General features: G+C 48.6%; 2 protein-coding genes across 2 annotated transcripts in view; one reads left to right on the forward strand and one right to left on the reverse strand.

Annotated features, from left to right (window-relative positions):
• Window positions 1-229: 229 nt before the first annotated feature.
• On the forward strand, window positions 230-6,240 carry ABHD15 (abhydrolase domain containing 15). Its single transcript, XM_009094951.4, has 2 exons — window positions 230-1,118; window positions 2,346-6,240. Exons 1-2 carry the CDS (start codon window positions 280-282, stop codon window positions 2,821-2,823), a joined length of 1,317 nt encoding a protein of 438 aa, XP_009093199.3. The 5' UTR covers window positions 230-279; the 3' UTR covers window positions 2,824-6,240.
• Window positions 2,865-23,751, reverse strand: part of TAOK1 (TAO kinase 1) — a 68,381-nt gene continuing 47,494 nt past the window's right edge. Inside the window, exons 15-20 of the mRNA XM_030230961.2 lie at window positions 23,081-23,209; window positions 21,307-21,510; window positions 20,576-20,815; window positions 16,808-17,020; window positions 15,546-15,728; window positions 2,865-12,045 (exon numbers count right to left, since the gene is read on the reverse strand). Of these exons, the coding sequence (XP_030086821.1) occupies window positions 11,584-12,045; window positions 15,546-15,728; window positions 16,808-17,020; window positions 20,576-20,815; window positions 21,307-21,510; window positions 23,081-23,209 (1,431 nt within the window). The 3' untranslated portion in view covers window positions 2,865-11,583. The remainder of the gene's footprint in view (window positions 12,046-15,545; window positions 15,729-16,807; window positions 17,021-20,575; window positions 20,816-21,306; window positions 21,511-23,080; window positions 23,210-23,751) is intronic.

The following is a 23,751-nucleotide window of genomic DNA, read 5'->3' on the forward strand; positions in this document are numbered from 1 at the left end:
ACCCTAACCCTAGGCAGCCTTTCCCGGCCCCATCCCTCCTGTGCCCATGGAGGGTCCGTGGCTGCAGGGGCTTCAACCCCTGCGGCGCCAGGCAGGGCTTGGCCACGTGTCCCTCCCGTTTCACCCAGTCCCCTTGGCCCTGCTGGCCGCCGCTCACGCCTTCCCCGGCACAGCCCTGCTGTTTACCCAGCCCCGGGGCTGGGCTTCTCTGCACAGCCCCGCCGTCGCTCTTCGAGCCGCCGACCATCGGGGCTGCCGGCTGAGGCTCCTGCCGCCTCCATGCTGTCCCCGGAGGATTTGGTGGCCGCAGCCGCGGTGCTCATGGGGCTGGGCCTCCTAGCTTGGTGCCTTTGGGCAGGGAGCCTGGAGGTGCCTGGAGACGTGGGAGAGGAGGACGAGGAGGAGGAGGAGGAGGGGATCCCTTTCATGGGCGAGGAGGGCTCGGGGCACTGCCGGCTGCTGTGCAAGCCCTCGGCTCTGGCCCAGCACCTGGTGCGGAGCTTGGGGCGCTCAGCGGCGCTGCGGGGGGGACGCTGGCCGTGGCCGAGCTGGCCCCGGCTCCAGATGCTGTGGCAGCTCCTGCAGCCACCTGAGCCGGAGCCGGTGGTGGCCCGTGAGCTCCTGCAGCTGTCCGACTCTGGGCTGATTGCCCTGGACTGGTTGGTGGGGCCGTGGGGGGCTGCAGGTGGCGGCGGGGGGGTCTCCAGCCCAGTGCTGCTGCTCATTCCCAACGCTGCCGGGAAGGTGACGGGGGGGCTGCTGCAGCTGGGGCTGCGGGCGCTGGAGCGGGGCTTCATCCCCGTCATCTTCAACCGCCGGGGCCACAATGGCTGCCCCCTCACCACCCCCCGGCTCCAGCCCTTCGGGGATCCCGGGGACCTGCGGGAGGCTGTGACCTACCTGCGGTGCCGGCACCCCTCTGCCTCTCTGCTGGCCGTCAGCGAGGGCTCGGGCTCGGGGCTGCTGCTCGCCTACCTGGGCGAGAGCGGCTCCTCCAGCCGCCTGGCCGCCGCCGCCTGCCTCTCCCCCATCTTCCGTGGCCGGGACTGGTTTGAGGGCAGGATGCCCTGGCTTTACGAGTGGCCGCTGCTCCTCCACCTGAAGCAGGGATTGAGCAGGTCAGTGCAGTCCCTTGGGCTTGGGGAGGTGGATTGGTATATTCCGGGAACCCCTCGGTCATCCCTGGGGGTGTGCACGGGGTGGGTGCTGCTGCCGACACCGGGAGCCCCAGTGCAGGGGCAGAGATGCTGAGGGCAGCAAAATGTGCTGGTTAATGAACACCAGCCCAAAACCGGCTGCCATGGGGGCCAGCTGGGCCACCACATGTGTCCCCAGCCTGGCTGGGGCAGCTGCAGCATCTTGGGGTTCTTGAGCTGGGACATCTGGGGCAGGGTCTCACAGTTCCTCCTGGGAGGAGCTGGTGAAGCCCCCATTTGCTTTTGGACCCTTAGGGGTGAGTGGGGCTGGCCCCTCTCCCCTGCACTGCCTCTCATCCCCAGAACCTGACCCTCCCGTTGGCCCTGGTGGGGGGACTGTGATGCCAACCCAGGGCTGGGCTGGAGGCTGCGACTGCTGCTGTCCTTTCCCAAGAGGTCTGGGTTCCCTATTGCCCAACACAGCCAGGCTCGAATGGACCAAGCACTGGCTGAGACAGGAGACAAACTGCCCTGGGCTAAGGCCTTGAGCAAATGGGCACTTCCCCGGGGGGTGCTGAGAGCTTGCAGGGGCAAAGGGACCCTGCAGGTGGCCAGATAGGAGCCAAAAAAATGCAGGTAAACCCCAAAACATAGGGGCAAACAGGTGACAGGTGAAGCTGCAGCAAATCTCAGATGGGTGCAGCAAGGAACAGTGTTTACTGCAGGGATGGGGTGGTGGGGGGCGGGCAGCAGAGAATCTCCCCCCTCCCTATTTCCTGATTCCCACTGCAAATGCTGCTGTCACGGTAACGGAGCAGGAGCACCGGCCGTCTCCTGTTGTCATGGCACCTGGGCTGTGCTGTGGGGACCCTCTAGGATCCCTAGCAAGGGGCTGAGATGGGCCTTCTAAGCCATTCAGGGGTTGGGGCAGTCAGGGTCACACCTATTCCTTTCATTCATGGCCAGGAGGGCCCTGTCAAGCAGCCCTTGGGCACACAAACTGGTGGCAGCCCTATGGCAACAGGCCTGTAGCCCCTAGCTCCAAGTGGCACCCCTATGACCCTCCACCTCCCACGGCAGCATGTCCCAGCTGCTGCCAACATTCTCTGTGGCCCCCATCCCATCATCCCCAGCAGTGTCCCCACTGCCCCCAGCCCATGGCAGCACCCCTGCACCTCCAGGCCCACAGCGGCCACACCATCCCCGCAGGTATGTGGGAGCCCTGGCCGAGGTGGTGGACATGGACAGGCTCCTGGGCAGCCGCTCGCTGCGGGAGCTGGAGGAAACCCTCTTCTGCCGGACTTGGAGCCGCCCCACCAGCTGGGAGAGCTACTGGGAGCGCAACGAGCCCCTGCGCGACGCGGACGAGGCGGCGGTGCCGGTGCTGTGCCTCTGCAGCGCCGATGACCCGGTGCGTGGCCCCCTGGCCCAGAGCCTGCCCAGGGAGCTCTTCCGCAGCAGCCCCTACTTCTTCCTGCTGCTGACCCCGCACGGGGGGCACTGCAGCTTCCCCCAGCGAGGGCCGGGGCGCTGCTGGGCCCACGAGGCCGTGCTGGAATATTTCAGGGCCATGGCCGAGTTCCTGCGGACGGAGGAGCGGAGGAAGGGGCTGCCGCGGCCCCGCAGGTGGGGGGGTCCCCCGGTCGAGCTCCCTGTGTTCACCTGGCAGAGGTCCTACACGCGGTAGCCCCCCTGGGCAGGGTCTCACAAAGGCAGGCAGACACTCCGTGTACTAAAATTACTTTATTACAGTTGATTTTTTTTTTTTAACATTTCCTTTGCTATGATACAAAGGATACTTACAAACAAAATATTACATATGACCTTATTTTTTTTTTCTCTTCTCTTATTTTCTGACAACTTGGTAACAGCTTTAAATGCACAATCTATACAATTAATACAGGTTATATATGAGCTATAATGTATGTTGAACCAGAAGAATACCAGAATACTGACAATATACTGTACATTAAGCCTTACCAGTTAGTGCTCGTGGCATTTTCTACAAGAAGGAAAACGCACACCTGTAGATTCACTCATACCAGCTGGTGCTACCAGACACGGAAGCAAGAAGGAGTTTAATTCCCCTGGTTAAATCCTTCATGGCCCATCACCGTGGTGCTGAGCCTGGAAACCTCAGACCAGTGTTCATAGTAAAACAGCAGATATGTGTGTGTTTTTTTCTATCTAATGCTCTGTGGCACAGCACGGCGCCGACCGGGCTTGGCCATACCTGGATGATGCCCCAGAGCAAACGGCCATGGCGCTGGGCTGGGCGCTGGGTGAGCTCTTGCTGGGGAGCTGGACCTCCTTGGGGAGGGGGAGAGGAGGAAGAGGAGGAGGAGGAGGAGGAGAGGAAAAGCAGTAACAGCTTTGCTGTCATCAGCAGGCAGCTCTTGGGTTTGTGCACATGAGCAGGCGGTTGCCGAGGGGGAAGAGCAAGCCCAAGGCATGGTGCTCCCGGCACGGCTCCGAGCCCGGCCGCACACGGAGCTTGTGCCCAGCAAACCCTCCACGGGGTCAGGCAGCAGCTGCCCTGTGGTCACCTCCTTGCCAGGAAAGGTTTGCTTTTGTTTTGCAGCCAAAGCCAGAGGTGTGTGGCTACAGGTGTGCACTTCCCCTCCTCCCGCCGGGGTCTACATCGCACTGATAAGGTTACATTTTTGTTTTTTATTTAAATTTTTTTTTCCTTTTTAAAGCAACCAGCAAGTGAAGCATTTTTTTAGTTGACTGGCAAAAAGACCTGGCATTTGCACAAAAGCTGCAAATGGAAAAGAGCCATCCCCTCCTCCCACCCGCTGCATCCCAGCCCAGAAAAATCCCAAACTGTTGTCGGAAGAAAGAAAAAAAAAAAACCACAACAGGGGTGGAGGAGAGGAAGGGGAGGGGGAACAGGTTGGAAAATACCAGGTTTGAGTTAACATTTCTTTGACTTCACACAATTCTTGTGCAAAAAGAAACACCACCCCCCCCCCAAACAAACAAAAAACCCAAACCCAGAAACATGCTGGAAATAATGAAAACAAATGGAAAGTAATATATAAAATTAAAAATATAAATAGGATGTCTGGCTGACTGGTAGAAGAATAGGTCATTTAGGTTACAAAAAGGAATATACATTCAAGAGGCTCTGAACCCAGTGGGGTAACTGATGTTAAACTTGTGTTAATAGTTAGGCTAGAATTCTCAAGTTTGTCTTTAAAATCTTCACAACACAAGCAAGCTATTTTTAAAAAATATACACTATACACACCTCACACAGCTTCTCCTATCCGTATTACACACGTTACACTACCCTCCCATCCACTACACCGAGGGGGAGGTCCCACGGCCGAGGGGCCCGGGGTGTCCCCCCATCCTTTCCTGACCCCCCGGCCCCGCGGTGGCGGTGAGGCAGCGATGGCTGCGGGGCCGGGCAGGTCGCTTGGCCCCTCCACGTCATACCACAACCTTCTCAAAGCATTTACAAGTCACCAAAGGGCTGTAGCCTTTTATGTTATACACACTTCACTTTGCAACGTTAATTATTTACATCAGGGCTGCTCCCCCCCCAATCTTTTAGCTGTTTCTAGGCAGGTAAAAAAAATGTTCCTGTTCCAAGCAAAGCAGGGGAAGAGCTGTGGGGGTTTAGGAGGGAAGAAAAGCTGAAGAAAGGAAGCGGGTGGTTTGCTTGCCAAAAGCCAAACCCGTACGCGCACGTCTGCCTCTCCTTCTCTGACCCTCAAATCCTAACAAGCTCCCATTCCCTACAACCTCCAGGACAACCAGACCCGGAGAGCACGGCCTCACCGGTGCTCAGACTCCTCTGCTCGCAGCTTCCCAGGATGCTCAGCACAGCTACTGACTCACAGGCTTGCCTCTGCCACAGGACACGGAGCACAGATCCTGACCATTCCTAGGAGCCCACCCCTCACTCAGCAGCAGGTCTTGCAGGGCAAGCCAGCTGAGGTGGGGCAGGGACACTGGGACCCCCACAAGCCACCACACTGCACCCCCAAACTCGCCCTTGGCAGCCGCCACCAGGCACAGTCGGGCTCTGCCGGAGACATGCAGAGGCAGCGGCCGCCGACTTCAGCTTGTCAACAACCCTGCGCTGATTTCTGCACTCTGCTGAGCTCAGAGTTGCCATAGAAATGTGTGATCCTGGCACTAAAAGCAGGCAACGACCTCAAATCAAAGTCTTTTTTTGTTTTGCTGTTTTTCGTTTTTTTTTTTTTCCTCCAGTGGATTTAGATGAACTCGGGCTTAAGACAAAAACAGTTGGAAGGGGAAAAACAGATAATTTCTGGAGAGATTGAAAAACATAGTCACAAGCCGGTATTAAACTGCAGCAAAGAACCTGAACTTGGTTCCCATTGAGTTCAGCTCCAGAGCAAGCTCGAAGCCACCGCTCCGTCCCTCGCACTGCCCTCCGTGCAGTACAGGACACCCAGGGGAAGGAGATTCCACACAGCCATCAGGGAAAACCCAGCTGGAAGCTGGAAGCCAAAAGCCCCAGGCCAGTGGCTGTTTGCCTCCCCTGCTCGCAATATTTAAGCACAAATTCCTTACAGCATCACTGGACAAGTCTCAGGGATTAGGTGCATGCTGAACTACGACTGGCAATTACAGTAGCTTTTTGCTAGCTGGCACATACTGTATCTATAAATTTTAGTACAAAAACTTAAAAAATACAGAAACTAGGTCAATTTGTTAACTACATATTTACAGATAATTACAATTCTTTTCACTGACAATAATTAAACTAATTGTCAGTGAAAATTCAAACTGTGCATGTTCTGAGGTACCCGTACTCAAGGGTGGGGAGCGGGGCAGGGGGCCAGAGGGGCGAGGTGGGGAGAAGTTTCCCCCCAGGGTTTGTTCACATCCATGGGGGCAAGGCTCGGCCCTCCTGGTTCCTGGTCTCACTGTGTGCACTCAGAGAAAGCAAGGAGAGTGGGAGCTGGAATTGGGGTCTTATTTTCCCTAGGACATGGCTTGAGGGTGTTTTGAGGATGCCAGGCAGGTACAGAGCCAATGGTCATGAACCAAACTGCCTTCTCCCTACCAGGGAGCCTTCAGGTGAAGTGCAAGTATTGAGACCCACAGCTCAGTGATTAAGGTGCTTGTTTGCTGGCAAATCCGATTTACTAAGTCCCTCTCTAGCTGACAAAGGGCTCTCCTTCCCCTGGAGGAGGGGGCAGGGATGCAGCAGGCAGCATCACAGCCCCAGTTGGCTGAACTTCATTGTGCAACAGGAACCTGGGTTATCTGCTGCCACTGCTCCCTGGTGGGGTGATGTTTACTAAAACCACTAGATCTATCAGGTTTTCTTATTTTCTGGCTGTAAACAGCAAGCCCCAATCCTCCAAAGCGCCTGACATACAGTCATCAAAAGACTTCGGCTCAATCAATTTGTAAAAGTGCAAACTCAAACAACCACAGCAGAAGGACCAGCATCCCTGCCTGGGTATCCACTGCTCCTCTGTCCTTGGCACGTGGTCCTGGGCTTACTGTGGGCCAGCACTGGCGTGGGAACATCCTACAGGCAGGAACACAGGTAAAGACAACACTACTCCTTGGGAAAATGGTAAGAATGACCCAAACAAACCTGAGCCTCTCTTATAAAAACTTGCAAGAGACCTTCCAAAAGGGACAGGGGGAATATTGCCTCTGAATTCTCTGGTAGCACAAAGAGAGCCCAGGGTTGGCATTCTGCTGAGCTGGCGGGGTGTCCATGCGTGACCTGACACATGCAAGAACCGCTTATCCCCTGAACTGTCAAATGCCTCCAAAGATGGGGTCTGTAGAGGACAAAGGAGAAGGTCAGAAGGGTCTTCACAGCTTGAGGAGCTGGTGGTGTCCAGCATGGCACTCACCCCTCTACTATGAGAAAGACCAGGGCAAGATTTACTAGAACTGCAGAGCAAGCACCCAGGAGAGGAACGAGGCTGTCCACAGCCGGCTGGACTTGAGTGACGAAGCACACAGGCCTAAGCAGAATAAAGAATGGACCACGAGCATCTCTGTGTGTATATATGGATGTACAGACCATAAGTCTGTAAGTACACACACGTGTACTTAAAATCTTCCAATTTAGCTTCTCTTTTGCCTCTCCACACAACCTAAGAACCTCCAGGTATCAGACACACGCCAAGGCAGTCAGTGTTCAGAGCTAGCGGCGGCTCCACCTCAGGAATGCCAAAAGCCAGTGCTGGTGCAGCGAGCCAAGACCGTGCCGGGCTTGTGATCTTTTGTGGTGAGACGCAGCTGGGGACTCTGAGCTCAGCCTGCTGAGCACTTCACCGGCCCACTCGCCGCCTCCCCAGCAGATCCCTACATTGCCTCCACTGCTTGCCTATCGCTAAACCATCTTGTTTTCTTCTCTGCTGCCTTGTGACTTTCTGGTACCCTCAGGAAGCTCCCTTCTCTCCTTCAAAGCACACCCGCAGCAGCTACCTACCCTCTCATGCCCCAGAAAAAGCAAGCTGCAATTACCAGGGTTGCACTTCAGCAAGGGTTCAGCCCTAGCACAGCCTGTGCCACGTCTGTGCCCTCGCCCCGAGAGCCCTGCTGAGAGGTTGCTTTTGCTCACAAACAGGAGCGCTAAAGAACAGCAGAACTGAAGTGCCCTGACAGAAATGCACAGCATGAGGTGTGTGTGCACCTATACCCACACACACGTACATACAGAGTATATAAATATATACAAATGAGATACCATATATATATCCAGAGAGATGTGCGTTTTCAACAGAGTAATGGTAGACAGTGGTACGATAGGATTTATTGCCTCTCAAGAAATGGCACGTAAGCAGGGTCGAGGGGCTGGGAGCCTGGAGGCGAGGCATCCTGGGGGTTTAAACAACAGCACAGCCCCAGGACTGCCCTGGCTGCACCCCCGTGCAGGTCACAGCGAGTGTGCAGTGCCCGTTCTTCTGGCGCAGGAGGGCTGGGTGGGACACAGAGCAATGCCAGCCTGGCCCCAAGCCAGGCAAGTAATGGCTGCAGGGAATTTTTCTGTGGAAAGTTTGGTATCACACCATGTATTTAGTTGTTCAACCTCTTTGAAGTTCACAGGCTTGGAGGGAATGCAGGTGAAACAGAGCTGTGGCCTCCATTTCATTGCTGCATCCAAGGAAGAAAGCACGTAATGTTCAACATGGAAGGGAGAGGTGGCTGCTGGCTCCCTGGGACCATGGAAAACAAGGAAAACGTGGTCCCTTACACTGATTTTGAACAAAATCAAAGGAAATTTGAATCAGAAAGAGGTAAAAATGCTGGCTACTCAGGGTTTTTTCCATCTCTGGGCTAAGCTACACCAGAACTTCAGGTCTTGCAGAGGGGAGAGAAAAATAACCACAGAAAAGAGATTTCAGGGGTCAAGCTGGTGATTTAAAAATACCGCAATAAAGTTTGCAAGTAGTCCACACAGAAGACTTCCCCAGTGTTAAATATGAACATAAGAGATGCAAGAGAACATCTTTGCTGAGGTACTGGAGTTGTTTCCACAATTTACAGTAATTTTAAAACCGAGTTAGGGCATGACTGCAATGAGCACAACATGGAGCAATTTGCCTTACTTTTAAAAATGCTTTACTTTTAAAAATAAGAGTTTGCAAACTGATTCAGAGAGTGTTTGCATCTCTCTAGTGCACAGTTTTTCATGTATCTCAGAAATAAATCTGAGATGCATTAAAATTCTCAACACCAAGGGCCTCCTCAAATACCTCCAAGGCACAGCCTGACCCTGAGTTCCTCTGGCTACAGCTGTGTAATGAGGTGCTTCCTCTCAAGATCAGGCAGTTTTGGGACAGCTTTTCTTCCCCCACATACACACAGGGACACACACATTTAGACCAGTTGATCTGAATCAGTTTTTGCAAACTATTTTAATTAAAATATTAACTTGTTGGAATAGTCCAGGTCTGCACATGATATACATGTAAAAATGGTTACTACACAATTCTTTTTGAATACAAAAAAGCCAATATGGGATAGCCATCATTTGGATTCAGCATTCAGTCATGCTTGACATTACACAAATAGATGTGTTGAGAGAATTCTGTTGAAGTAGCTCAATTTAAGCCAGAGACTTTGACCAAATTCAAACCATAACAGAAGCAGAAGAATGAACCCACTGAACTTGCAGGTATAGCCTGTCTCCACTGTAGCTGCTGCTGTTTGAGATAGAGGAGCTGAACTCAAAATGCTGTGTTAGCACCATGCTCTGGGCACACTCTCCACAATCACATGGTGAACCCCAATACAATTTTGGCCTTTCATTTTGGTTTTGTCTCTCCTTCCAAACCTAAGGAAACACAGGTACCTTTCCTAAACGAGTTTTGCTTCATTTCAACAACACTGCAATGCAAAAGAGTGACCCCAAAACATCCAATTCCACATAAAAACATAGCAGAGGAAAGGACAGGACAATTCACAGTCACCCCTTGACTCCAGGAGCATCCAGAGGCACCTCCATGGGACCCACACCTCCTCCCAGACTTCTGTCAACTGTTAGTACAACAAAACTCCTTACAAAGGGGCTGCTCAAACATGTTTTGGTAGAGTTTCCATCTTCAATTAGAGTGATACGCTACATCACAACGCTAGAAATCCCAGCTGGATTCACCAGACACTGGCAGAGAGCTGAGGATTGGGAGTGGATGTTAATTTAGCTAATGAAAGAACGCTGCCCTGCCGAGTACTGAACAGCAGCGAGACACTATTTACTATACAAATATGTCACGTGGACAAACACATTCGGAAAACCTCGCTTTTGAGCCCTATAAACATATTAAAGGCAAATCCTAGAGTTAGCAGCTAGTGTTTTCTTCAAGATGATTAGTGTGCAAGGAAAAACATTTACAAAGAACCCTGGCTGGTCAGTCCCCAAGACGAAAACCTTTGCCTCAAACCAAACTTCATCTACCTGCTCTTCTCACAGTCCTGGCTGACCGAGACCATCCTGGCACCGGCACGAGAGCATGGGGGCATCTCTGGTTCCCAGCACTATGGGATGACACGATGCCAACAAAGTCATTCAGTTTTAAGACTCCCTGACCTTTTATCACTGTATGGATTTCACAACCTCCTTTGTTTCCTTTCAGTAGTACAGCAGCTCCAGTGAGCCCTCTGGAAGTAGTGCCTTCTCACATGGTGTGATACGCTGCCGAAATATCACAGCATCTCTAGGGACTGTAAAAGTTGTGAAGTATTGCAGCAATGAAAATAATAAAAAAGGAGCCTCACATGCAGCAAGATCTACAGTGGTGATGTGGGTTAGTCATCAGCTGGGAAAGAGTCATTGGCTCAGCTCCTCCTGGTACACCATGGCAACTAAACATTTCAACAGTTGGCTACACGCTACATGTAAACAGGAAATTGCAACAAGCCAAAAAGGTAATAAATTGGTGGATGTAGTGTAATAATGAAAACCCGATCAATGGCATTTTGTGACTATGGCATCCTTCAAAACACCTCTGGCATTTGAGACTGATTGGCTGAAAGTCTAAACATTTCTGAATGGAGCAAAAAGGACTATGCTGGGCCCCAAGAATTTTTCTGATGCTTAGCTAAAATGAGATGTCACAGTATTAGCTGTACAAGTGCATTACTTACGCTCCTTTGCCCAACCTCATCTGAGCTACCAGCAGCACAGTCAGGGAGTGCCAAAGCAGATAGATCATTCCAAACATTCCTAGCCTGTTCCCCCAGACAGGTTTACCTACAGAGTTCTCGGGAAGCTGACCAGTGCCTTCTGACAGAACGTCACTTCTTACACGACACGGAGCGCGCACTTGGGTAGAAGGGCCCTGTTGAGCCCCGGTGTGTCTTGGCCTCTCTTCTCACCTTCTTCCTCACCTACAACTCTTTGAAAATGCCTCTTGGCAGAGGCAATACCCTAGAAATTTATCCAATTTAATGCAAAAATGGAACAGAAGATCCAGCTGTTCCTCCCCTGGATGTTGGTTTAAAGGCAGCTTGCCTGGTTTTTGCAGGGTGGCAGATCGAAATTCATGGACATGGGAAGAGGTCTCCATTCTCCCTCAGACTTCCTACATGGATGGCATGATGAGGGCAGTCTGAGGCCCTTCTGTCCTGTCAGTGTGATGACCACCAGCCAACTCTTCTGACTAATTGCATATATTTCTCAGATGCCCTCCCAAGACCCCTCCAAAACGTAAAAATAAAATAAAAAAAAACCCAAAAAAACAAAACAACAAAAAAAAACCAACAACAAAACAAAAAACCAAAAACCACCCCCCAAAACCCTGCAGCCAAATACTATGACATCCCAGTTAGTAAACACAAAACGTAATGCTTTACAAAATGAATACAATATTCCATGTGCACCCAGCTTCCACACGTCAGCACCGCACTGAGGAGGCTGCTGGGCTGGTGTCTGTAGGCAGTTTCTGTTGGCAGACAGCTCCAGTGGAATTGCCACCCTCAGTTATTGTTTAAGTTATGTATAAGACATGTGTGAACCATTGGATATTTGTGAAGTAACACTTGTGCTCCTGCTCATGCCCTGCTCCGTCCGTCCCCCAGAAGCTGTCCGCCTCAGAGCCTGGGGGCTGTTGCGGACCCCTATAGCACTACTTCGAGGTACCCCCTGCATGGGCCCCGAGGGGTGACCCCATGGCTGAGGTCCACCTTGCATTGGATGGCCCCAAGCTTGCGGTGGGCCACCCATGGGATGACCCCAGTGAGGTCCTGCACCCCCAGTAGGATTGTGGGACCAGCCAGAAGCTCCCGGGTAGCTGTGGCTGAACGCCTCGGGGGAGAGATTAGAAAGAACCATATTACTAAAACCTAGCCTCATGCTTTCTGAGTCAAAGGCTTCGATCTCGCGAGCTTGACGCTCCAGCAGGCTTCGTATCCGCTCCGTGCGCTCGTTCTGCAATGCCAGCATCTCCTCCTCAATCTAGGAAGGAAAAAAAAGAGACAGAATGTAGCAGCAGGACTGGCACAGCCTCTGGAGGACCTGTAACAGCTACTGAGGGACTTTTTCCTGCATTTGTGCAGGAAACTGGCTCTAGATCGAATGTCTGTGGACATGCAGTCTGTTCTGAATACAAAAGGGTGAATTTTTTAAGGGTTAAGTCTCAAAGACCCACACAGCCCAGAGCATGGTGAACACCAGTTGGAGGGTGTTGGTCCCTGTTCCCTGGTGAACACATGAAATTTGAGGGATGTGAATCTGAAGTTTGCACTGATACCAACAGCTTGACATAGATTCATCTTCTGAGATACAGGAAAGTCTACAGCTTCCATAGATGCCTACTGGGAAAGCACCTTCAGGTACAGCCTGCCAACACAGCTTATGGTGACCTTCACTGTTTGTAGCTGAATCTAATGATGATTATGATGATGACTGCTGTTTTCCCTAGGATTCAATGCACAAGCCCACATTCAGCTTCCTCTCTAATGTTCACTGGCCAGATTTTCTCAGCTCATGTATTTATCACCTCCTATCTACCACCCCTTTCCTAATTTGGTTTTCTCATATTTCACTGCCCTGATACTTTTTCCAGGGTGTGTGGCTGAGGGACATAGGCAGTGCTGTTTGAGTTGTGTGGCAGATTATTAGCTAGATGATATGCAAGCTGGCAACTCCAATTTCTCCCCCATAAGACTGTTCCAAATTGGTTTCCAAGACTACTTTGGTAGGGGCACTGGGATCAGCACTATGAGTACTGAAAACACAGGACTATGGCCTCCTGACACCCATCAGACAGGGATGAAAGCCTTTCTTATTGAAATCTTTGCAGTCAGGTGGAGAACCAAAACCCATTATCTTCTTGCCAGCACTGAAAAAGCTTCTTTTGGCCTCAGTGAAAAAGACCAAATGGGGAAAAAGCAGGAGCCAAGACTTTCAGCACAGCTCACTGGCATCTCCCTGCTGTCAGCAGCAACATGGCCAAGAGGTGTTATCTGGGTTTGTGCTGAAGGCACCAGGCAGAGCCTTGTACTTGTAAGCACTCTCTTGCCTGAGTCAGGGAATATGCAAAGCAATTTCATCTGGAATTGAGGAAACAATCTGCTCCAGCATGAGTCATCTCCTGAGCCATTTGGGGCTTTCAGAAACTCCTTCTCCACTTGCCTGTTACTCTAGGTGAGTGACAGACTGTGCACTAAGCAGCCCTGCTCACTATTCTTGCTGAAAGCCACAAAGGCAGTGGAGGACGAAGGTACCTTCTGTGACATTAGCTCTTTAAAATGCTCTGCTTTTTTTTTTTTTTTTTTTTTTTCCCTGTCCTGCTAAGTAGAATCCTCCTTTTTCAGTGTCTTCAGCATGTCACCATTTTCAGTCTCAGTGACAGTGTAACACACAGGGCTTGGTGCAACTGAACTTCACTTTGTTAAAGTGACATCACTCAAACCACTCTGAAAATGAAGTGTCTGAGGCATGTGGGAAGGAAATGACTAAATCTAAACTCTTTAAAAGACACTCTTGGGACATGCCCATTGCTGGTGCAATACAAACAACATTTCACATCAATGGGGCTTGGCTACTCCCTCCTTACTCCAGGGCTGGACATGACACACACGCTCTGGTGAGTTATGGTGATTGGGCACCACCAGAAGTAAAGGCAGCTTGCTGAAAAGGAAGCAGATTTCTATGCATACACTAACTTCTTGAATCTGGTTTATTACTGAACACCAGGGACTGACTTTGCCACAGGCTACACATTTATTTGTGCATATAAATGCAGACATTCATCTTCTGCACATACCTGCCCTTTCTCTGGCTGCCAGCTTCAGTTAGCACATGCCAGCAAACACCAGGTGACATCACTAAGGGACCCACAACAGAAAACTCACAGCTCTTAGTTCTTACAAAAACAGAACATCACCTCTCCTTCCAAAAAATACCCCTGCAAAAGAATGGTGTGTCTGCCTCCAGACCCACATGTTTGCCCTTGAGTCACTGCCAAGTGACTGGAACCCCACCAAGGTCTCACTGCTGGTGTATGACCTGTGATTTTCATGTGCCAAGACTGCACATATTGCTACAGGAACCTATGAAAGCTGAAGCACCATCAATTTTTTTGCTATTCTAAGGCAATATAGGGACACAAAATGAAAAATTATGCTAGGTGATATTTTTATCTGTTTTTATTCTCTGTGAAATAGTATTGTTAAGATTTCTATCCCCATTACTGATGCCAGATCCTCCACAGGGGTTTTCCATGCACAGAGACTTCAATCCTGGTACACAATGGAAAAATTCTACAACATTATTGATTGATGTGGGCTTCTCTGAGTCACTGGCTTCACTGCAGCTTCTAACACTATGTGCAATATATGCTGCTCCCACAGAGCAGGGAGCACTAGCTCACTGTGGCACTTCCTCCCCGAGCTGCTCATGCCACCAGAGGGCAATGCACCTCCAGATAAACCCATACCCGTGCCAGGCTGTGACGGGAGCTGGGACCAAAATAACTAGCAGTGGTGTCTAAAGACAGCTACAGCACACGAATGACACACAGGAACTCTGCTTTCATAAATTCATCTATTTTCTGAGAGCAATTGCCTCCTTGCAGAGACCAAAGCCCAGCAGGACTGTGCTGCCTCCTTGGGGGTGCTCCCTCCGCTGGCCGTGAGGTGGAGCAGTGCTCTGTGGACTATCCCAGCAGCCATCCATTAGGACCTAGAAGAATTTCAGTGTAAAGAACCTCGAGGCCACAGAGTAATCACCCTAATTTATTACACACTGATGAACAAAACTGGGAAATGTTCTGTGAATGGCAATGGCTGACACCTATAGGGCAAGTCCGAAGGGAAAACAACTGCAGGAGGAAGGCTGACAGTTTATTTCCTCTCACCAGTTTTTGGTGCATTTCCCTTCTCTTGGTCTGTGTATGCCAATCACAATTCTACACACATATCTAGCACTGCACCTGAAGCAAACTTTAACAAGAAGCACCTGATACGCCTGAATACACTTTAACAAGAAGCACACCTGTAGCCAACTACAAGCTGAGACCTCAGGAGCAGCAGATGCACTACACCTGTGGCTTTGGCTACTTTGAGTTTGCTCATAAGACACAAAATTTCATAGGGACACTGCAGCCCCGAGCTTTAGATTGTTACTATCTGCTCTCTGATAAACCAGGAAAGCCAATCTCCAGCTCAGAGACAGAGAGTACAGTTTTCTCTCCTTTCTGCCCAGAGAGGCACATCCCCCTCTGGCACACTTCAGACAGCTCGATCCCAGCCAGAAGCTGCTCACACGGGAGGCCTGAGCTGGCAGAAAGTTTAGTCTATGTGTCACTGAGCTTTCAACCCCAGAGAGACAAACACCCAAATGATCTGTGTTACTATATACAGCAAAGTAATAGCAGTTTATCTTTCACTGATAAGTGGAATTTAAGATCTGAAATATGGAGTGTGCTTAGGATGCTCACATGCCCACTTTACCTTCTGCTCCAGGAGGGCCCGGCGGAGGGACACCCTCTGCTCAAGATCACGCAGCTCCCGATCATGCTGGGCTTCTGCCTGCATCTTGATTTTACTCTGATATGCGTTCAGCAGCTCCAGTTCTTGCTGCAGCTGCATCTTTAAAACCTGGCACTCTGCTTCCTGTGCCTCATCCAAACGCAGCTGGGAAAGACAGACAATAGAGACATTTCACCATGGGGTAACCACTGCTGACACTCCAGGGAGGACCGCGGGGAGGGGGAGAATGGGCTGGTACATTGTTTTCTTAGCAATACAATTGGTCTCTATTGTACTTGGCTTGGCTGAACAGAGGACCTACAGTGACAAAGACTGGTGACAGTGAGCCCACAGCACTGATGCAAGTGATGCTGATGAGCAGTGGTGCCTCAGGAACCACGATCCACACTGCAGAGACCAGACTGCTGGAGGTGCAAACATCCTCAGCTCTCCTTTTGCTAGAGGCAAAGAGAAGCTCTCTTGCTCTATTCAACTGGATTAACCAATTACCTCTACCCAGGAGACTTAAGTCCAGAGCCTTGCCAATGCAGGACTTTGGGCACAAGGATATAATGAAATAAACCTAAAAGCAACACGACACTGAACTTTTAACCTTCCCATCATAAAAGAAGCCAGCTACCCTGCCTCACAGTGTTACATTTGTGTACAAAGTGATGTGAGCAGGATGCAATATGCAAGAATTGCAAAGAAAAGTGCACATTAAGCTGTAGCAAGGATTTGAAGCATTGCTCATGTGGTCATTCCTTAAAGAAGGAATCTCTTAAAGAAGGAATCACAGAACTTTCACAATACTTTGACCTCAGATTTACAGTCAAAACTGTGGACTCCTCCATGACTCAATGAGCATCTTCCACCGGTGGCACATGCTTGGGTTGGTATCATCAACAAAATCTAAATGAGTTAAGCAGCCAGTTGCACACTATGTAATGATGCTCTAACAGGGATGTTTATGTTGCCACATTTCATGCAAAAGCAGTTCACTGGTCACACAGATGCATCACTTTGCATCTCTACAACAGCAGCTTCAGCTTCAGCCTGCCTGGAGGGGGTGGTAGGTCTTTCCTCTGGGTTTGAACTCTGCTTTCTAAACACAGAGGAAGGACTGTGCAGGGGATGGCATGTGCAGCAAGGAAGCAGAAAGCTTGCTGTCAGGATACAGAGCGGTTAAAATGCAAACATCCCTCTTTGGCTGAGGAACCCTGGGTCCCTCGGAGGCGACTCACAGCTTGTGTAGAGAGCATTTCATTAATGCTGTGATCATACTGCTCAGCCAGGATAGCCAGCTTCCGGGTCTGCTCCTCCTTGAGCCGTTTGAGGACAGCTTTATGTTCACTCTTTGGCGTGGTCTCCAGCAGATGGTTTCTCAGTGCTTTGTACTGTCTGGTTTGGATCTTGCATGTATCCTGAAACTGCTTCTTTATCTGTAGTTCTTTTGACTGGAAAGATGGAGGGGACACAAAGAAAAAACCAGCATGTTTCAAATGAGCGAAATATCCATTTAAATGGATATTTAGGATTACATTAAGGATATGAGTTCAAGAATCCACAAATGTATATTAACATCTACAGTGCAAGGAGGGAAGCAAAATACACAAGAGGCAATGACCATTGCTGCAGCTGCTTTGACACTGCTACTGTGCGAAACAATTACAATACAGACACTTTTATAACAAAGCTCCAGCCTAAATACAGCTGTCTCTGCACAAAGAGCTTCACATTTGTCACTGGACTGAATCCAGTCCTGGGTGCTGCTTTTGAAGAAAAGTTCTTGAGGGACAGGACTAATATTTATTAGCACCAAAAGCCATACTTACACGACTGTGCTTGTATGGCACATATATATGAACAGCACTTAATGTTATGAAAAGAAGCAGATCTGGTGCATGGGAAAGGACAGGAAAAAAGAGCAATGCTTTTTCCATTAAGGGTTTGATGAATATAAGATGTATTCTAACCCTTGATATTACAAGCCTGGTTTTCATAAAGAAACCCAAAAAAGACTAGATGCTTTAAAATATACACCACAAAACAGTAGTATTGTGTTGGTCTAGCAAACAAAACAATTCCTCAGCCCCAGTGGAGGATTACTGGAAATGGAGTTTTCCTCTTTTTACACCTGCTAACATCTCTGTATTGTTTAGAGACATAGCTGTGATGGCCCATAGGGTTGGGGGACACCAATCCTGGAAAAGGTATTGGGATCCAGCTTTGCTGTATGACCTTGAAGAAATTGCCTTTTTTCTTTTACCTGCCTTCAGAGCAGCCTGTGAAGTTTAGCATGTACTAAGTGTTTCAAGATCCTGAAAAGGAGGGTGTTCTGGAATTCTCTGTATCTTTCTATGGGATGGCTGGCAGGAATACTACTAACAAAGCAAAACCCAGAAGGGATGAGTGATGATGGTTAACTGAGGGTCAAATTCACCATGGTAAGAATAAACAAATAAATAAACAAACACAAATCACTAAAATCAGACATGAGGGCCTTTCTATTGTTAGGTACCATGCCAAATACTGAAGCACTAGAGGCACAAACAGAGAACAGGACCAGACTCCTGTTTGAGTGTGTTGGAAGAGCTCTGGGATCTGAACCAGTGAGGCAGATCTCTGTGCATGGCCAAATCAGCCCCTCCACTGCCTGCTCCTGGCACTTACTCAGGGCTCAGCAGGGCAGGTGATAAGCACAGCACTTGCAGCCACCTCAAAAGGTGCAGTGGGATCAAACAACACCCCCAGCCCGAGAACACTTAGCTGCATAAAACAACAATACCACTTTGCTAACCTGATGCAGAGAACAGGACAAAGATGGGTTTCATTCAAATCAAAACACGTATCATGAAGAGGAATGCATCACTTTTAACCTTTCTAAATTTCACAGAAAGTTATTTCCTTCCAGGAAACCTTTAAAGTTGTTTCTCACTGCCCTTAAGGGAAGTGTCAGGAGGTTACACATTCCCATCAGGGACCTGGTCACAGCAAAACACTATCAACCTATTTTGCACTCATTTTTTGTGAATTCTTGCTTGGACACCAGACTGTTTACAGGCTCCCAATCCAAAGGTTTTAACAACAGGAAACAGAAGGGAGGGGTAAGATTTCCAGTCAGACTTCTGACAAGATCATTTTGACCGAGTATTGTGAAATACCAGCAAGAGGGTATTTGCATCACAATTAACACACTTGAAATAATAACAGCCGTTTTCACTGAAGGGTGAATTCTAGTTATGGGTCCTTCTGGTGCTGTCATAGAACAGACAGTGACCGTTAAAAACCTGCTTCCAGGACAAAGGGCCTCACTAAATAACAAAGGGAAAGCCTGAAATGTGCCCTTGAGGGAAAACGTTGCTGGGGAGAGAAACTGAACAAATGGTCAAATTATCTATTCAATTAAGAATACTTGCCTGCATTAGTCAGAGGCAGGAGAAGGAGTTAATGCTAGAGAACAGCCTCGATAAAGAGGGGATTGTGCTACAAACCCAACGGTTGTCCAGGGCTCTGCTGTTAGCACTGCCTGTTCGCAAAGGTGCAGGATTGACAGCTCAAGCCTGAAATCCTTCACTAATCACAGAACAGCCATGCAAAGCAAAGTGCAAGCTTTCCATGCTCCCTGCAAAACGCTCCAGCCCTGTCCTCCCTGGAAAAGGGAAGGGGTTGCAGAGTCTGCAGAGGTGAGAGGGAGCCAAGCCCCTGCAGCACAGAAGTACCACAGATCCTGCTGCCAGGGAAGGAGAACGGACATGCTGCCCACTCGTGTTTGCACCACATCACCTTGGGGAGGCAGAACTCATTCATGCTAATCTCAGAAGGATCAACCTAATACAGCTGCTTCAGTTTTATTCAGCTCAGAGTGCAGCACAGCTTCCCTGTGAAGTCATCTGCTATTTATACACTACATCCTTGGAGATTCTCAACAGTGATCAGATGGTCCCTTGTTCTCACAAGCCAGGTTTTCACTATTTAATATTATTCTAATATTGACAAATCAGGTATCATTTTTTCTTTTCTGAAGTTGTGTTTTCAAGTTGGTTATTTTCTCTGTAAGAAGATAACTTGCAGGTGGTGAAAACTAAGTCAGATGGAAAATATCATGAAGAGGAAAGATGTAGAACAACAAAGAAACCCCATGCTCAGTATGCCATACACTCATTTTGTTACTGGCACAGCTGAACACTGGGTGGAGAGAAGAAGTCTGCCTCCTCAAAGAAAATGTACCAGGCAGCTTTGTGAAAGGCCTTATACACCCTTCTCAGACACTTCAAAATAAACCACTGGACTTCTTCGGATGAAGTGAAGGCTTAAACAAAAACACTAAAAGCCTCAATCACAGAGGCCCCATAATTCTGGTCAGCCACCAGAGCTACAAGGGCAGCATGAGAAACCCAGAAGAGACAAACAGCAAAGGTCAGTGCCAGGAGCTTCCTGAGGACACTGCACTTGGCTGATGTCTCTCTCTTCCCCCTCCCCACTTACCACCATGCCAGTTTTAATATAAAAACACTAACCAGGTGAGTTAGCCAAGACTGAGAGTGAAGTTCATTTTGATGCACACAGCAACACAAAGCTTTTGGGTTTTGTTTTTAAATGACACTACTTCATTGCAGAAATACTGGTTTTATTTTTGTATACGGGGGAGAGAAAGATCAGAAAATGGTGTAGGAGGGGGGAAAAAAGTATACTGTGAACATGAAATGCATTTAAAACTACCCCAGAAAGGAAGGGACTTTGCTGAGAAGAGCTTTTCAAAGAAGAGGAGGGACTAGTGCTGCTGTGGCCTACCTGCAATACCCTCTAAGGCTGATCACCACTATGGTGCTCTTCAAGTTAACCAGCTTCAAATCATCTTGGCCTTGCACTGTAAAAGGGCTGTAATGAACCACTCTTCCACGGACCACTTTTCCACTACCACCAGCTAGAATGGGAGTTCCTACATCACATAGTGCCTTCAGAGCTCCTACACCCCTTAGTGCCTTCAGAGCTCCTACACCCCCTAGTACCTTCAGGCTCTTGGGCTGCTGCCGGACCTCCATGACGTGCTTGCGGCGCAGCTCCCGCTCGCGGCGCTTGTTGTACTCCAGCTGGTTGGTGAGCTCGGTCTGGTGCTGGAGCCGGATCAGCTCGCAGCGCATCTTCTGGATGGTGCTGAGATGGCGGAACTCCAGCTCCTGCATGGACTCGTGCTGACGCAGCAGCATGGCGTGCTCCAGGTCCTTCTGTGTCTGCCTTTTGTTTAGCTCCTAGCAGGAGGACAGAGGGAATTATTAGGTTCTTTGTACTTACTTGGATTTCCGTTGACAAAGTGACATTTCACTTTGTTCACAAGGGCATTTCTCCTTCCAAGGCATCTGAGGACAGACCACAGGGTTTCTTGGTCTTATCAGCAGCAGACAGCAACGCCGCCGGTAATTTTTCCTTCCTCATTTCACTTTTCTTCTTCCTGTTCTAGATGCTCAACAGGATTCACAGTTAGCATTTTCTGTTAACTGTTGCGTCTGATGACTTCTTGGACCTAACAATTCTCCTGCAATAGGGCATTAACCTGTACATTGGATGCCACAAGGATGACCAGATGCTACTGCAAAGCATCCAACCACTGTTCTACCAAAACACTTTGGATGTGGTAACAAACACTTCTGTGTGATTTGAGTTGGACTGCAGGTGCTCCTGTGAGATGCACTTCCCACAGGTGCATCCAGGTCTCACCTCTGGCTGTTCCCTGTCCCCTTACCTCCCGAACCAGGTCCTGCTCCAGGTTATGGCGGCCCAGGAGCATCCGTCTCTTGAAGCGGCGACACTCCAGCTCCAAGTACTGCCTCTGACGCCTCAGTAAGTTGGCCTCTTCTTCTGCCTGGAAATGCTGGATGTTCTCCTTCTGCTTAGAGAGCCACTCCTGCTTTTCCTTCTTTGGAGTGCTCTGGTTTTCATTCAGCTCCTGATAATCGCAAGGTGATTAATTGTGGAATAGTTATATTAAGTTCTTTGGCCACGAACTGGACAGACCTGACTAATAAACTACTGAACCATGTTCTACTCTCTCTTCTCAAGGTTGGTGCCATCTCAGCCTCTTCAAAATGCATCACAGCATGTAAGGAACACTAAAGAAATACCAGGAGACAAATCACAGTGGAACAAATTCAACTACAGCTTTTTTTTTTTTTTTCCACTGGCCAAAATACTGGCTTATGTCCACAGTTTCCAGACCTATGTATCAGCTGAAAATGTCAAAATGAGACATTTTGACACAGAAAACTCTTGGAGGTATTGCCATACTGCCTGGTAAACATTTTTACAGGCTCCCAAAGGACTGAGAGAAGGAAAGTGTTCACGTCCTGTTGTTCAAACAGAACTCCAGCCACATGAAGCACATCTGAAAATTTTTTGTGTCTTGGTTGATTGGAGCACATACCCATTTTACAGTAACTCAAAGGCAGAGCTGCTCACTGAGAAGCCATAACTCACAAAAGCAATGTAAAGAAGTTCACAGGTAAAACTTAAAGAGTTTCCACAATTGTACTACATAGCTTAAACTATCTTTGGCAAAAGACTCTGCTTGCTTGAATTGCATACTAGAGATGCCCATACAGTAATTAAGACTTGTTGTGATACATTTCAACTGAAGTATGAGACAGAACTCCTCTGTATTTCATCAGTGTTTCTTGGTGCTCTGTGATCTACTGCCCACTTAGAAAAAGATTCTATGTTATTATAAAGAGCCCACGCTACTGTAGTTTTTGTTAGATCTTTCTTGGCTCTGCTGCTCTTTAGCCTTTTTTTTCTCCTGGGAAATGCCTATGTTTGGGAATATTTCCCTTTGGAGCAAGTTCCAAAGTTGTGTCACACAAGTTGATGGTTGAGCATTAAATGGTTCTTTCAAAAAAATTATTTATAGTGCTTACGGTTTCAGTGACTCCACAAAAAGAATCAGGAAGTTTGATGCTACAGTTTCCCTGCATTTCAGAGAGATCTCGATTTTCACTGAAATGCAATGATTTTTAAATAATTACACAGCTTTCTCTATAAAAATTAATAGTGCTTTACAGGTATTTTCCTTACAAAAAATGCAGATCATCTTTACTGCTCTGTTCTCTTGCTCCTGTACAGGAATATCATTAAGAGATAAGAAACTTCACTAACTGCTGCAGGGAATGGCCACTACCTGCAACAACAATGTATGAGAAAAGTCTTCATGACCTTTCATGAACTTTTTTCATTCCTCAGGATAGCCAACTTTGCATGTTTCTGGCTAAAAAGCAGCATTAAACAATGGAGAGGTTTGTACTTTCACAAGATAAATATATAGTTATCAACAACTAACTAAAAAAGTAAATTCTCTTACTTAAAGGTCAAAGAGATGAAACAAATACAGTGCACACAGGACTCTGCTCATGAAATGCAGAACTCACTGCAATCCTGAGGAAGATCTGTGGTGCAGTGTCACTTTTATTTTCACATGCTCACCACTCTCACACCGTATCACACATTTCTCACTGGAGATGAGTTACCTCTTTCAGCTGCTCCTTACGGAGTTTATATTCTCTCTTTTGGGACTCCAGGAAACTGTTCAATTCTTTTTTCTGTTGGGCCTGAATATGCTGTTGGAACTTCTTCTCTTCGTTGGCCATCACTTTAGCCTACAGCAAATCCAGCAGCAAGTCAGTCTGAGTCCCAATGGATTATAGCTCATGTCCAATTTCAGCCTCAAGACCCAGATCTCATGGTAGTCACCACAATATTCACCATGTCTCTGGACAAGTCCAAGTCAGAGGAGCTTGTCCTCACTCTCTCCTCATTCCCCATCCCATCAAGGCACCCAGCAGAGTCCTCCTCCACTGCCACATTCCCTCAGCCCTACTGCTCAGCTAATCTTGCCTAAAAAAGTCAAAACCTTATGATAAACTATATTCTCAGCCTTCCACTGAGAGATCAGAGATGAACAAAAATCTATAATAACTGCTGTAGGCAGCACCACTTGATTATCAATTATTTAAAAGCATAGCCCCCCCATATCCATACACAACTAGACAGTGAACATTTAAGTGTAGCTGGCACATTTCTCCGCAGGCTAATCTGCCTCCACAACACTCAATGGCAGGCAATTATTGACAGCACAGACATGGCAAGAGAGAGGAAAACCCCCAGTGGTTTTTTTTCTGGGGTCAGGATTCTAACATTC

The sequence above is a fragment of the Serinus canaria genome, chromosome 19, assembly GCF_022539315.1.
Source record: "Serinus canaria isolate serCan28SL12 chromosome 19, serCan2020, whole genome shotgun sequence".
NCBI lineage: Eukaryota > Metazoa > Chordata > Aves > Passeriformes > Fringillidae > Serinus > Serinus canaria.